At 41.7% G+C, this 14770-nt stretch overlaps 1 protein-coding gene across 2 annotated transcripts in view; it reads left to right on the top strand.

The window, feature by feature from the left end:
- LOC119399534 (protein kinase C, brain isozyme) overlaps positions 1 to 14770 on the top strand; it is a 204679-nt gene that overhangs the window by 145584 nt on the left and 44325 nt on the right. For both annotated transcript variants that reach the window (XM_037666343.2, XM_037666342.2), the window contains exons 8-10: positions 146 to 676; positions 1418 to 1606; positions 4100 to 4240. In XM_037666343.2, the coding sequence (XP_037522271.1) occupies positions 146 to 676; positions 1418 to 1606; positions 4100 to 4240 (861 nt within the window). The remainder of the gene's footprint in view (positions 1 to 145; positions 677 to 1417; positions 1607 to 4099; positions 4241 to 14770) is intronic.

Below are 14770 nucleotides of genomic sequence, written 5' to 3' on the forward strand. Positions count from 1 at the left end.
CAATTTTGGTGTGTGAAGCGAATTCGTAACAATAATGTTTGGTTGTGTTTGCGCGCGGCAGCATGGCATGTGCTAAATATTCGATACCACTGTTATTGATAGGCCGAGATTACATCTCCTGAACCGAGCTTTTTTTCCCACGCAGGATGTGATCCGGGCATCCGATTTCAACTTCCTGCTCGTTTTAGGCAAGGGCAGCTTTGGCAAAGTCCTCCTAGCCGAGCGGCGTGGCACTGACGAGCTGTACGCCGTGAAGGTTCTCAAGAAGGACGTAATCATCCAGGACGACGACGTCGAGTGCGCCATGGTGGAAAAGCGGGTGTTGGCGCTGGCGGCCAAGCCCCCTTTCCTCGTGCAGCTGCACTCGTGCTTCCAGACGATGGAGCGCCTGTACTTCGTCATGGAGTACGTCAACGGTGGTGACCTCATGTTCCAGATTCAACAGTGCGGCAAGTTCAAGGAACCCGTGGCCGTCTTCTATGCGGCCGAGATTGCCGTTGGACTTTTCTTCCTCCACGCGCGCTCCATTGTGTATCGCGACCTGAAGCTAGACAATGTCCTGCTGGACCAGGACGGGCACATCAAGATTGCCGACTTTGGCATGTGCAAGGAGGGCATCCAGGGAGACAAGACCACCAAGACCTTCTGTGGCACGCCTGACTACATCGCCCCCGAGGTGTGTGGCCACGCTATATCCATATGTGGAAGTGTGCAGTCACCCGTACCAACCTCTTCTTAACTAATGAGTTTTATAGTGCTACATCCAAAAGACGATTGGACAAGGGGACAAAGATGCATGTCTTTGTCTATCACGTTGTCATGTTTTTTTTTGCTTAGACTAAAGGTGTGACAATCGCCTGTAAGCATAACATGCCAATTATCTCAAAGTTCCACCCTTCATTTAACCATTAGCAAAAAACGAATGAATGAATTCTCTTCGAGACATAAATTTAGATCATATGGTGGCAAATACTGCAACACAAGAAAGATAAGGATATCAGAAAAGTGGCTGTCTTGACATGTCATATAGTGTGTTGCTCAATGCAGAAAGCAAGGGGGCTCCGAGAGCCCGTCCGGAATTTTGGTCCCACATAAAAAAAAAGTTGGAGTGTAGTTGGAAGCAGCCACACGAAATTAAAATTCTTTATTGCAGTTGCATCATGAAACATAATGACTTCACCCTCATCGCATAGGCCACACTTGGACGGGGGTCATATTTCATGGAATTGTGACGAAATTCCAATGGGCACTTCAGATGGTTGGTAGTGGCTTTCCTACCACTATGTAGTGATGAATCTCCAGCAGACAGGTCAGCGTTTGTAATGCCCTTGTCGCCACTCTTGCTTCAAGGGTGTGTCACGTACCTTTCAAACGAGGCTAACATCACACCAATCCTCACTCGTGGATTTGCATGCAGATCATCCTGTACCAGCCATATGGGAAATCTGTCGACTGGTGGGCTTATGGGGTTCTCCTGTACGAGATGCTGGTCGGGCAGCCACCCTTTGATGGCGAGGACGAGGAGGAACTGTTTGCCTCCATCACGGACCACAATGTCTCCTACCCAAAGGCTCTTTCCAAGGAAGCCAAAGAAGCCTGCAAAGGGGTTTGGATTCATTTTTCACGTTTTGCCTGGTTTTTTTCTAGCCTAGCTTCGCTTTTTTTGTTGTACCTTCGTTACTTTAAAAAAATTTGATGTTGTTTTCTAGCTTGGACATTGCTTTTGCTGCACTTGCAGCTCAGGTGTGCGGTTAGTCTATGAAGTCATGTGTGTAATATGTATGGTAAGCTGAAGATTGTGACTGCTGTAGGGGAGTCGATGTTATTAGTGTCACGGAACAATGAGAAATTGACTTTTACTTCTTTCATATATTCCTTGTGCATCTTAGTAAATGTTTTGAAGACTAATAATTTCAGTAGACTTGGCAATGCTACACACAATAAGAAGCTGTGTAACTATGTTTTGTTCTGTATATCATGCACAAAGTTCTAGATTTGCTAGAATACAGTACTGTTCCTCATTACAGTGACCCTCCTTGTTTTGGAACGACTGCAACTTGAACGAGCTGCTCAGTACAGTATTTATGGACGTTATTGAAACAGACACGCAGACATATACAAAAGGAGCAATAAAGGCAATACGAATGCCAACTAGTGTCAACTCAAGGTTCGCCCAGCGGTGGAGGCAAACTATAGACTGAAACCTTATCTGGACACGCTTGAGGGAGGGCTCCGCTAGCCATAGCACGGAGGTCGTTTCGCTCGCTGCAGCGGCCGCTCTTTCCTTAAGCCAGTGTTTTGCTGATTTACGCTGTGTTCGATATAAAAGAATATTAGCTACTAGCCTTACTTGGTATAACATTCCAATTTGTTGCTATCAGATACGTTGCTTCGCCCTCTCAGCTAAACCATGGTCTTTAAGTACAAATAATGATAAATACAAAGACAAAATATGCCGGTCTGAAACGGGCAAACTGCACACATCTGAAACGCTCGCTCGAAGCTCACAAAATTGGAAGTTTACCGGTTTGTTTTTCTAAAACTAAGTTGACGGCTATAAGCAGTTTATACATAGGACACATTACAAGAAAAAGAAAACCACAATTGAAATATAAAACCGTCGTCCTAAAAGATCTACAAAAAACAGCTATTTCGGCTCATATGTCTGGGCTGTAAAAAGATCAATTATAGGTGATCTGGAAACAAGTCATGGCATAAATGGCACACATCTCCAGATAGAATACATCAGAGCATTTGCAGCTTTTGTGTAACAAACAGCTACAGCTAAAATGCTTAATGGCATGGCATTTTGGTCACTTTGATAACAGTAGGAAGTTTCCGTCTCTTCGTAAAATTCATAGTGTCTGTGGATGTGGTGCTGCAGAAGCTGTTGACTGCAGTCACCAAGGCCGATGGCATCTTGGTGCATTTTATGCAACTACAATGTCCTTGAAATGCATTTCAGCTGCATGAGTGTTGTCGTCGAAAGCAAATGATGGAACTACAGCAGATTCACGATTGCGTCAACCCCAAATATTTAAATCAGTGAAGTAGAGCATGTATGTTTCTGCAATCTTACTTTTTTGTGTGCCTCTAGTTAGGACCTGCATCATCAGATGTCACGACTGGTGCTTTTGCTCCCTAATACTTCTTTGGTAACCTGTTGTTAAGGTGTCTGAAAACAACTAGCACTCTTGAGTATAACCAAACTGTACCATTCTTTTGGTATTTAAAATTGAGTTGTAAGGTAATAATGCAGCATATCATAAGTCAACGCACAGCGTTCATGAACTGTTGAGAAGTACTTTTGCTCCCGCATACTTTAGTAAGCCGTAAATGACAAATGGTGAGGTGTCTGAGAACAACTAAAGTTCCCGAGTGTAGCAAATCTGTACCATCCTTTCTGTATTTAAAATTTGTTGCAAGTTAACAGTGCAACATATCAAAAGCCACAAAACAGCGTCCATGATTGTTGAGCAGGGGCAGTCTCTTTTTGCTTTGTCCCTTCAGCTTCGTGAGACTTGTTGATACTGACAACTAGTAATTCTCTGAACATAGAAATGGTTGTCCTGCTGAACCCCACAGACCCTTCTAGGAAATGCCTATTGATCGGCAACATCGTAACAGTCAACATAGCTGCAACCATGAGGTAATTCTATGAGTGGTGTACCTTGCAGCTTTTGGATGTATGTAACATACTGGATGCTCAAAAACGTTTCTGTCTGAACTAAATGTAACTGTTTCTTTTAAACATAGAGCCAACAAAGCATTTCAAGCAAAAATGTATCAGTGAGGTTGTAATACCGCTTAGAAAACAGGCACGCTTGGGAGGTATGAAAACGTGACCACTGGATTCATGCACTCCGTGGACCAAACGAAACAATGCTGGTTATTAACCACTTTACTGGCTAATGAGATAAATACACGAGTATAATATATTAGCAAAGGCATAAATAAGGCCATAGCAAAACCAATATACATGACTTCAATACGACCTAAAATAAATGTCTTCGTTTTATGGGCAAATGAGAATGGTCTTGCCAGTTTCTGTTGTAATACAACTGTTCATGCCTAAAGCATCGGTCTCTCTTCCATGTAGTTTCTGACAAAGAACCCAGCGCGGCGTCTGGGCTGTGGCTTATCGGGCGAGGAGGATGTGCGGACACACCCCTTCTTCCGCCGCATCGACTGGGACAAGATCGAGAACCGTGAGGTGCAGCCACCATTCAAGCCCCGCATTGTAAGTACTGCCGCACGTGCCCGCTTTGACCGTTTTCTTCCAACACGAAACATCTTGGCCTGTACTCTTATTCGAACACTTGATGATGCCTTGAGGTCCGGTGCGGTGTGGCATCCAGCATGGTGCCTCACTGGAGTGATGAGCATGCTGCCCACCTCCTTTAAATATTGGCATCTACTAAAAGTGATAGAAGAGGAATACAGACCAAGCTAGAGCACAAGTGACCGAATGTGTCTTCATTGTGCACTCTCAAGTCTAAGATGAAGACTTGGAATGAGCTTTGCATCCTCACATTGTATGGTTCATTACTGGTGCACAAAACAGCTAATTAGCATTCAGGTTTCTCAGTACAGATGAAGTAATAAAGATAAGTTAACTGTCATTATTTGCTAGATGTCTATAGAGAGGAGGTGCTAACAGACAAGCCTTTGTGATCAGTCGAACGTAGGACTGTTTCAGCTCAAAGAATACAAGATAAAATCCTCATAATCTTAGTGGCTGAACAATCCTAAGCATGTTAACTACAAGGCTGAATGTCAGTGCTTCTCATAATATGAAAGCTGCAATTGGCGCTGAGATAAGTCCAAGCCTTTTACGTGTAACTTGCACTGTGTTTGCACTATTTTAAAAGTACAGCCCCATCACACCTGTTTGAAGAATGCAGTGCTGATGCCTACTGAGCAGATAGCTTGTATGCACTAGCAAAATTCTCTCTTCACAGTATTTGCGAGCTACGTGGAAAACTGTTTTAAACCTTGCCGCTTTTTGTAAACCTGTGAAACTCGCTACTGCAAGCTGGAACACTTTGGCAACCATAGGGACCAAAGAAACTCAACGAAACATTCCGTAAAGTAGTACTGATTGCCTTGTGAATTAGCTAGGATATGCATATGCGAAAGTGTTTGGGGCTGTATAGGTGCTTGAAGATTCTTTCTGACTGAAAGATGCCATGCATGGCTGTCTTGGTGTTTTTCGCGTTGTTTTCACACAGCAAATACGTATCAAAGAAGAGTGCTTATTGCATATTTGTGTGTATGGGGCACTCGAGAGCACTTTTCTGCATGACAGCACATATAAATGGCAAAAAACATTATGTATACAGGGGCGTTGGCATTACCGCCGTACGCCTGCCGCCTTGGACACACGCTGTTTCTCTTTCAGCTGACCTGACCATCTTCGGGAATATTTTGTCAGTGCATATTTTAGTCAGGATAGCCATGGGGCTAGAGCCACAGCTAAGTTAGCAACCCTTCACTTCGCAGACATAGTAGAATGAATGCCTGTTAGAAAAAAAAAAAACCTACACATCTTGTCCATGGTTTCAAATTTCTCATAGTAGTGAAATGGCTAAAGTCGATGTATTAGGGAACACTTCTTCAAGCTAAAGTGCTCTGGCTTATTTCTTTAACAGGAGCATACAGAGAGTTAGCTCTATGTAAAGTGGTTCTCTGGAAAAATAACAGCGTTTATAGTGATAATGACTTGAACTGTTCCTGCTGGCTTCATGTGTTGATGCTGCTGTGTACTGTTTATCACCTCGAAAACAACCCAAGTACACAACGTTTCCAGTGAAGTCTCTGCCTTCGAAAAAACAATGTGAATGTGAAGCAATACTGACCCATTTCACATTACTATATGACAGCGTGACATCAAAGATTGCTGGCACAGTGCAGGATTCCTGTGCTATAGTGATCTAGCATGCCTGAAACCTATGCAGGCATGCTATTTTTTTCTGATGAGATTGTTCAGGGAGTATAGTATACCTGGAGTACGAAACAGTTGCTAATATGCTTTTGAGGATCAGAATTTTATTTTCTTCTCACTAGGCTTACTTTTTGTGGCGCACTAAATTTAAGAGTAGCTGGTTGTACATTTTGACTGCTCACTGCGTTGTGCTATCCAGCAAGCACAGCACTCTGCTTTAATGCAAACATGTTCAACTAATATCCTTGGGGAAGGTCATGCAGTGTTGTCATCTCCTTGTCACGCTCTTCTCTCACGTGAACTGTTGAGGCTATGTGGATGTGTTGCTGCTTTTCTTTGGGAAAGACGTGCTTGCTTCTCTACCTCCAGTGGCTTGTGGCTAGCATGTTTGTCATTCTAGCAAAAATGCAACATAGTATCCTTTATCATCGCTTATGCATTGCTTTTAAGGTGTAACTATAATGTCATAAGGACATTATCACTAAGCTACTTCCTGGGCTGTACCGTCATCATTTGTGTCAGTTTATATCTACATATTTGTGCAATCAATTTCCTGATGCACATACTGCGGAACGTGTGCTTGTAACAGTTGAACTGCTCATACTTGAGCTGTTTGTCATAAGTGATCTGTTATGCTAAGTTTCATTAGTTTAATGTTAAAAATTGGATAGCACATATCATCCATAGACTGCAGTCTACTCCAGCAAGTTGTGAGCTTGGTAATATCTTCTTTATGGGAACTAGAAGAGGGAATATATTAGGTCAGGTGTGGTGTCCATAAGCATCAAGAGGTATGGAGTTAATAAAGTGGCAGTTCTACTAGTGGCAGCTGCTCTAAGGTATTAAAGATTAGCTGTAACATGACATTGAGCTGTATTCAGTATCAAGATCATACATCTACCATGTGTTGATATATTATCGTGTTAATCAGCCTGCACTACATGAACCGTGTCGCTGCTGCTAGCGTTGCTATGTGAAGCTTTAGTCTATGGAAACTAGCAAGAGATTCCGTTTTTTATTCCTTCAATAGCTTCACACCTACAACTGCTTCTTGTCATTGGATTGGAGAACCTGAAGAGTATTCAGAACTCGAATATATACATGGTGACGTATGTGACTGGCAGCACTGTCCGCATCGGCTGCCTATAACCAATGGTGCTGCTGGTGAAATCACAAGCTTGAAGTGCAAATGCTGGCAGTTCATTCTTGATCCAAGGGACAGTATGCTCACATGTTACCGTAACAGAGATACTGAACTTACCGCAGTTTTCTATCATGTAGAACCTGTTCATAAACTATTCCAGCACATATCTCTATGCATTTCTAGAAACGTTTTTTGTATACATACTAGATGGGTGAAGTTGATCAGCACTGGCTGGTTTATCAGTCAGCAAGCTAAATCTTCACTTCATGGGTATCGCATTATTTCAAAGCATACCTCTGAAACAGATTATCCTGCGTATACTTTGTAAGCTGCAAGGTCTTTTTGGAGCAGATGATGTACTCAGCAATAGACCTTTTCCTTAATTTTAAAGCTGGCTCTCCTGCTATGGAGTTTGCCCGACTGATGGCGGCTAGTCACTCACTGCAAACAGCGTATTCAAAAGCAGTTTCCTTCCGCTGTGACGTGGAAAACGTAGACTCAGCTCTTTTGACATTAAGACGCATAATTTACAAAACCCAGCATGTCCAACTAGGACCTCGTCTCCACTTGAACACAAGTTCCGCGTTTAGTTTGGCGAATATGCAGTGGAGGGAAGCGCACTGGCGGATTAGGAAAAGCGCCTATTCATGTTTTAATAGATTTTCATGGTCTTTTCTGACTTAGCATGACGGAAATTGTACCGATAAGTTTGTGTGTAAACGCTTCCTGCAGGTGCTTGTAACGTATGTGGCGCTTCTTTACTTGCACAAAAAAATAACTGGGGTCATTCTATAGAACAACATTTGAGTATTGTGTGTTCATGAGAGAATATGGGGTCATTCCATGCCAACTGTCCCAGTCTGGGCGCTCGACAAAAATCGATTTCTCTGAAAAAATCTGAGAAAATTACAGACATATAGACATTAGTTCTACAGTATTCTCCAAAAATATTTTGAGCGGCAAAAATTTTTCGGGCACGTGAGCGCCATTTGAACTTCTCGATATGGTGGAAAACCAGGTACGAAAGAAAACTTCGCTATAAATGGACTGTTTCACGCATTCATTCGAAACTTGCTTTTTTGTGTTTTTAGAGCATCGCGCTTTTATTATAGGACAGTTGCTTAGAGTAGCTTTATATTTTTCACTCCTTGGCGCGTAGGTAAAATTGAGTAAGTCGCTGCGCTTTCGGGAATTTTTTTACAAAAGACGATTGTAGACCAAGTACATCAATTATTTTTTTATAACTATCCATAAAACGTACTATCTTCTAAAGCTTTTGTTTTGCCTGTGTGCGGCGCACAGGCTCTAAAATAAAATCCTGAACTTGGAAAAAACGCTTCATTGGCCTATGTTCACACGTCTGTAGCACCCTGAGGCGGTCCAAGAAAAAATAAGCGGAAAAGCGCATACGATTGAGAATCACAACACCTTCGTCCACAGAAAGTTTAATCGAAGTAGTTTTTGTTTTAGTCAAGAAAAGAATTTTTGAAGTTTAGTCCCACCATTGCATTATTTTGCTATGGGGGCAGTACAAACCGACTGAATTTACTGCATAAAAAGAAGAGGCAGTGTATTCGTAGCACATGGTTTTCAGTTCCTTTTGTTAGTACTTTATAATATATATTACATATCAAGGAGATGATAAACAGAGGTAAAATATAACAATACCATTGGCTTAGATGCCGAAATTCCCCAATAATGAATCGCGTTACTTATTGGATGCGGCTCTGAGAATTAGTTGGCATGAAAATAAGTTAAGTCTCAAAATTCACGTAAACCGGAGAAAGGAGGCGTGAGCGTGGTCATTTATAGCGGATCCAAACTGTGTTCATCAAAGTATTCCGCAACGAACGGCACATGATGTGACAACGCGCCGCGTATTCACGCATTCCGTCCGTCGTCCGTGACACTACGGACGGGATATGCCAAGCTATTTTTCACATCGTTATTTGGATGGTTGCAGACAGCAGGTTTTCGTTAAAGTAGAATTTGGCTGTCTGGTAGCATGCATTGCTTCACAGCTGTTATGAGATCACAACAGCCTATTTTTGTGGCGTAGTTGTCCGGCGCCACCGCCTCCGCCTCCGGTGTGCGTAAACAATGCAATAAGTAACGCGATTCATTATTGGGGAATTTCGGCATCTAAGTCAATGTTATTGTTATATTTTTACCTTTGTTTATCATCTCCTTGATATGTAATATACATTATAAAGTACTAACAAAAGGAGCTGAAAACGATGTGCTACGAATACACTACCTCTTTTTTTATGCAGTAAATTCAGTCGGTTTGCACTGCCCCCATAGCAATATAATGCAATGGTGGGACTCAACTTCAAAAATTTTTTTCTTCACTAAAACAAAAACTACTTCGATTAAACTTTTTGTGCACGATGGTGTTATGATTCTTAATCGTATGCGCTTTTCCACTTATTTTTTCTTGGACCACCTTAGGGTGCTACAGAAGTCTGACATAGGCCAATGTAGCGTTTTTTCCAAGTTTAGGATTTTATTTTAGAGCCTGTGCGCCACATATAGGCAAAACAAAAACGTTAGGAAATAGTACGTGTTATGGACAGTTCTATAAAAATAATTGATGTACTTGGTTTACAACCGTCTTTTGTAAAAAAATTCTCGAAAACGCAGCAATTTACTCAATTTTACCTACGCGCCAAGGAGTGAAAAATATAAAGCTGCTCTAAGCAACTGTCTTAGAATAAAAGCTCAATGCTCTAAAAACACAAAAAAAGCAAGTTTAGAATGAATGCGTGAAACGGTCCATTTATAGCGAATTTTTCTTTCGCACCTTGTTTTCCAGCATATGGAGAAGTTCAAATGGCGCAAACGTGCCCGAAAAATTTTTGACGCTCACAATATTTTGGGAAATTACTATAGAAATAATATCTGTGTGTGTAATTTTCTCAGATTTTTTCAGAGAAATTGATTTTTGTCGAGCGCCCCGGCTGGGACAGTTGGCGTGGAATGACCCTATATCCTGACTACTTCTCATGAATTATAAATACAAAAAAAAACTGTTAGAATTTCGTACATTTAAAAGCGTTGCTTAGTGCATTTGCTTTGAATCTGTGAAAAGCTAAGGCTACATGAACTGTTCCGCATAACAGAAGTGAACTTACTAGAGTCTACGATACAGTCTGTTCTTGATGCGAAGTGCTAAGCGTGAAGCATGCGCACAGGAACGGCACATAGAAATTACGGCTCTACGGCTTTTCTGTGCCCTCCAATGCACCTTTTAAGTGGACGTGGCGCCAAATGTGTGCTCCGGCAGTTTTCAGTTCCACATTGCATCAAAGTAAACGTTGTCCTGTTTAGTTGATTAAAAATTACACCAACCAGTGCAGGCCACATTGACGAACCGGTTGCTGTGAATATGTGCGTACTTTTCTGTGTGGGTAAAGGAGCACTTAAGAAAAGGTAATTTTAAGCTCCATTCATGGATTATGCTCTCTAAATAGCAGAATTGCTACTTCTGGCGTGGGAGAACTCGTAAACAAAGAAAAGACGCGGAAATGAAAAGGCTGTTAGAGATACTGCCGTCAAAGTCCATGAATCAAGCCGCTTTGACGTGATTATTAGGACATTTGTCTATTTATTTCAGTCTAAAAAATGGAATATATTCCATTTACAGGAGGCGGTCTCGGTGCAAGAAGGTTCTAAAACATTTACCGAGCCAATGTGTTTTTAAATCACACTGACAAACTGGTTTGTGAAGTCTTCAAAAAAAAAAAAGAAATGAAATCAAGTGAAAGGATGTTTACATGGATTTTCTTGCAACAAATGTTGCAATCAATAGTCAACGTATAAAGACTTCTCAAATGATTATTTAAGACAGCAGTCAACAGATGTAAGAGTCAAGGCAGCAGATGAGTCTGTGACTGCTCTGGTTACATTCAAACCTTCTTCTGATAAATTCTTTTATAGTCTAGGAAGCCTGTTGTAAGGGAAGATGCTTCCAGTGTGCTGTTTTATTTCCTTGAGTCATGTGCATAGTTCTGTGTTCCTTGAGGTCTGCAGGAATTTCGCGAACATGGCAGTATTTCTTCATGACATCTGACAAGAGAGGCCCCGTACATGCTTTTGCAAACGAACACATCTCTGCCATCACATCTCAATGTGAGGAGCTGTTACAAGTGACTGTTTCAACTCATCTGTGCCACACTCCGGCGGGAAACATGCCTGTGTCTACCTACTCCATTGCACGTTGCTGTTCTGTGTCCTGCATGATGTGGCTATGCATGAAACCGTGCACGTGGCGAATGAATAGGCATGAGAATTGTGCGGCGCTGTGTGCAGTCTCGCTGGCCCTCAATAGCTGAGCGATGGTTAGGCTCAGGAGGAGGGGATTGGAAAGGCAGATATATAGGCAGCTACAGTTTTATTAGAGAAAGTTTAACTTGGTAACTGATATCTGAATACTCAACAATGGAGAAGTCTGTTCTGTCGGCAACTACACTATTAATCTTGGTTAAGCCAGATGCATTTGAAGGAAAGAGGTAAACTTTAGCATGTACGTGAGGAAAATGTTATTTGGGCTACCAACTACTTCATGAAAAATTCGAAAAATTGATGGTTTGAATTCTGTAATAAATTGATGGAAAACGATATCACTGTTCTACTGAACCTAAATGAACGTGCATCGAAAGCTTATACGAAGTATATACCGCTTTGAAACTGCCCCGCCACGGTAGTCTAGTTGTTATGGCGCTCGACTGCTGACCCGAAGGTCGCGGGATCGAATCCCGGCCGCGGCGGCTGCATTTTCGATGGAGGCGAAAATGTTTGAGGCCCGTGTACTTAGATTTAGGTGCACGTTAAAGAACCCCAGGTGGTCAAAATTTCCGGAGCCCTCCACTACGGCGTCTCTCATAATCATATCGTGGTTTTGGGACGTTAAACCCCAGATATTATTACCGCTTTGAAGCTCATCTTTTTGCGTTGCACATTCGTAAAATCCTCATAAAGTTATCACAGAATATGCAGAATTCTTAATTTGTTCTTTCTAGATGCTCTGGTGATGAGTTGTAGCTTTCAAAGCGGCAGTTTATAGTTTTTACGTATTGTCATAGATGTAAAAAAACAACGCAGTTTTATGTTTTAGTTGTAGTTTCAAAAATTTTGATAATAAATGGCTTGCAACATTTTAAAGTTCTGCTGACTGTAGTAACTGCTAAATTTTGCCTGCCAGTGAAAAAAAAAGGTGATTGAAACTGGTAGGGTAGCTAATAGACGCACGTTCTCGTTATATACTTGTTTGAGTTTAAAAAATTGCAGTTTACTCAATCGGCAATTCCTTCTCAGTTCATAATAGGAACTTCAAAGGGCCAATGGACCATTTGTGCAAGTTTTTTACTTTGCAAAACGAATGTATTAGTCAAAGCAACTACATTTATTTAGCCTCCAATGAACGGTAATAACAAGAACAATGTGTTTAACTGCTGAATCCATTATCGTTATGTTTCAAATAAAAGTATTAAATGCGTCTTGCTAGTTGTGAACGCTTGTACTCACAAGATTCTTCAGCTTGCTTCAACAGCTCAGGTCTGTTTTTGTTGTGTTGTGCTTTGGAAGCGAACAGCGCTGAATGTAAGGCACGGAAAAAGTTGCCGTGGGGTGCTGCACTAAGTAGCAGTTGAAAGATTTCTTATGTGTACAGTAGCTTCTAGCCCTAAGAAGAGTATATAAAAAAGCTGAATGACAGTGAATATCACTCGAAGGTATAAAGGTGTGACTAATTGCTGGAATAAGCGCTTTTTCTGTACCGTTAGCTGAACAGGGTCCCGAGAGAGAACACTGACACACAGCTGCCCACTGAAATGAAAGCAAAGAAAATATTTGAAGTTTCGCGCACTCGGATCGCTGACTTATTTGCGAGGGACATGTGGGGGAAACATTTTAGGCATTTGCTGCTTGCTTCAGCGAGTTGTCATGTGCGAGCTTAGTTTCTGTAGGAATTAGAGGTAGATAAACTGCTTGCCCTTGCGGTTTGTATCTAGCTAAAACTTCGTATCATTCCCTGCAGTAAGCCTCTAGCTCTTTATTAATAAAGGCAAATATTGCTAGTCCTTAAATTTCAGGTGGCTACTCCACCAAATTTTGTTTGGCTCGCTGTCTGGCCTTGATAGTATAAACCTCCTGAGAAAGGCACAAATTATGCACTACAGCTGAGTGTGCGGGCAGTACCATTGTAGCGCTGTCGCGATAGTCACTGCACAAGAATAACTTACGTGTGAGGATTAGGTCTTCTAAGACACACAGTTGGTGCTGTTTAGCCACAACTGGCCCTTGCATCAGTTCTGGCCAATTATCGAAGACACATAACGTATATCATCAAATAAGCGTAATGTAGTAAGGCAATGAAGCGAATGGACGCCCCGTGGTGCTCATTTCACTTGACTGCAATGTAAGTTATTGTACTTGTGCTGTGATACGAAATGGTTCCAGAATAACTTAGGCAATCAGTGTAGATGGGTTATGTCAAAATTTTCTTATTACCTATGTTATCACTTTTATAAGGTTTGGAAGCCACATTGTGTGCAATAAACCTGCTCGATTAATAGTCATGGCAGCACCCTAAGCCCATTTGTTCTGTGCCCTATTTTCAATGCTGTTTGTTCGCAATACATTACGAGCCAAGTTGCTCGTAGTGCTCGTTTATTGCTATTGTGTTTTCTGGTGTGCCTTAGGCTGCGCGAAACATCATTTAATTATTTTTTGTGTGGAAAATATATGTTTTAAGTCCTGTGAACTAGACTTCATTCAACTTGGTTGCCAAATGGCTTTATTTCGGTTATCACCTCGCAAATATCCTAGTGCGCTAGACTATAATGCTCTATGTTCCAACCTTTCGTTTAGCCAACGAGGACTGTAAGCCAAGATATGCAGTTCTAGGTGTGTAAGTAGAGCTAATAAAGTTAGCTTGTTTTTCGGGGAAGAACCTTGACCAGCTCCAGCCTCGATGCATCAGCTAATGCTTGTCGCGAGGGCTCATGACGTGGCCTTACCTCAAGGCCACGTCCTGAGCCCTCGATGCCCCTGTGCGATGGGGCATAAGTGCAATACTTACGGTTGTTGTATGACAATAAAGCTAGTCGTATTTCATTTGAACTATTATTCGGGCTATAGAGTAGCGACCCAACCTGTTGCGTTTAGTGTGTGGAAAGAGAGCTCTGACAGGCAGTGCGGTAGTGCATTTTAATGCATACCTCCAGACAGTGTAATTGAAGGAGACCTCACAACGCCTTTTGAAAAAAGATAGGATTATATGGGGTAGTAAAGGAATTGAAGTCAGTAGTTTATTTCTAAGAAAAAGAAAATAACGCTGGTTGGTGAATGAGACCAAATGAAGCACTGGACCCTGTTTTGGTGATTATAGTCCTTCGTGAATCCTTTTGTATCTGTGGTCTGCGAGCACAATGAGAAATGCTCCGCTGTTGCCCTACGTGGAGAGTTAAAATATTACGGAAAGTGACTTAAGAACCTGTTTTCCTTGCCTTCCTTTATACTTTCTGGCTGACGCGTTAACCTAAATCATTATGAACTGAACATTAAGTTATCTTTTTTAGGGCATAGTTACCACACTAAATCTCTTATTGCTTGACCTAACGTTTGCTTATTTACGTTTGCTTATTCTGTACGATCACTTGGGGGTGCACTGCTTTCGCTGA

Source organism: Rhipicephalus sanguineus, chromosome 7 (assembly GCF_013339695.2).
Source record: "Rhipicephalus sanguineus isolate Rsan-2018 chromosome 7, BIME_Rsan_1.4, whole genome shotgun sequence".
NCBI classification, from domain to species: Eukaryota; Metazoa; Arthropoda; class Arachnida; order Ixodida; family Ixodidae; genus Rhipicephalus; species Rhipicephalus sanguineus.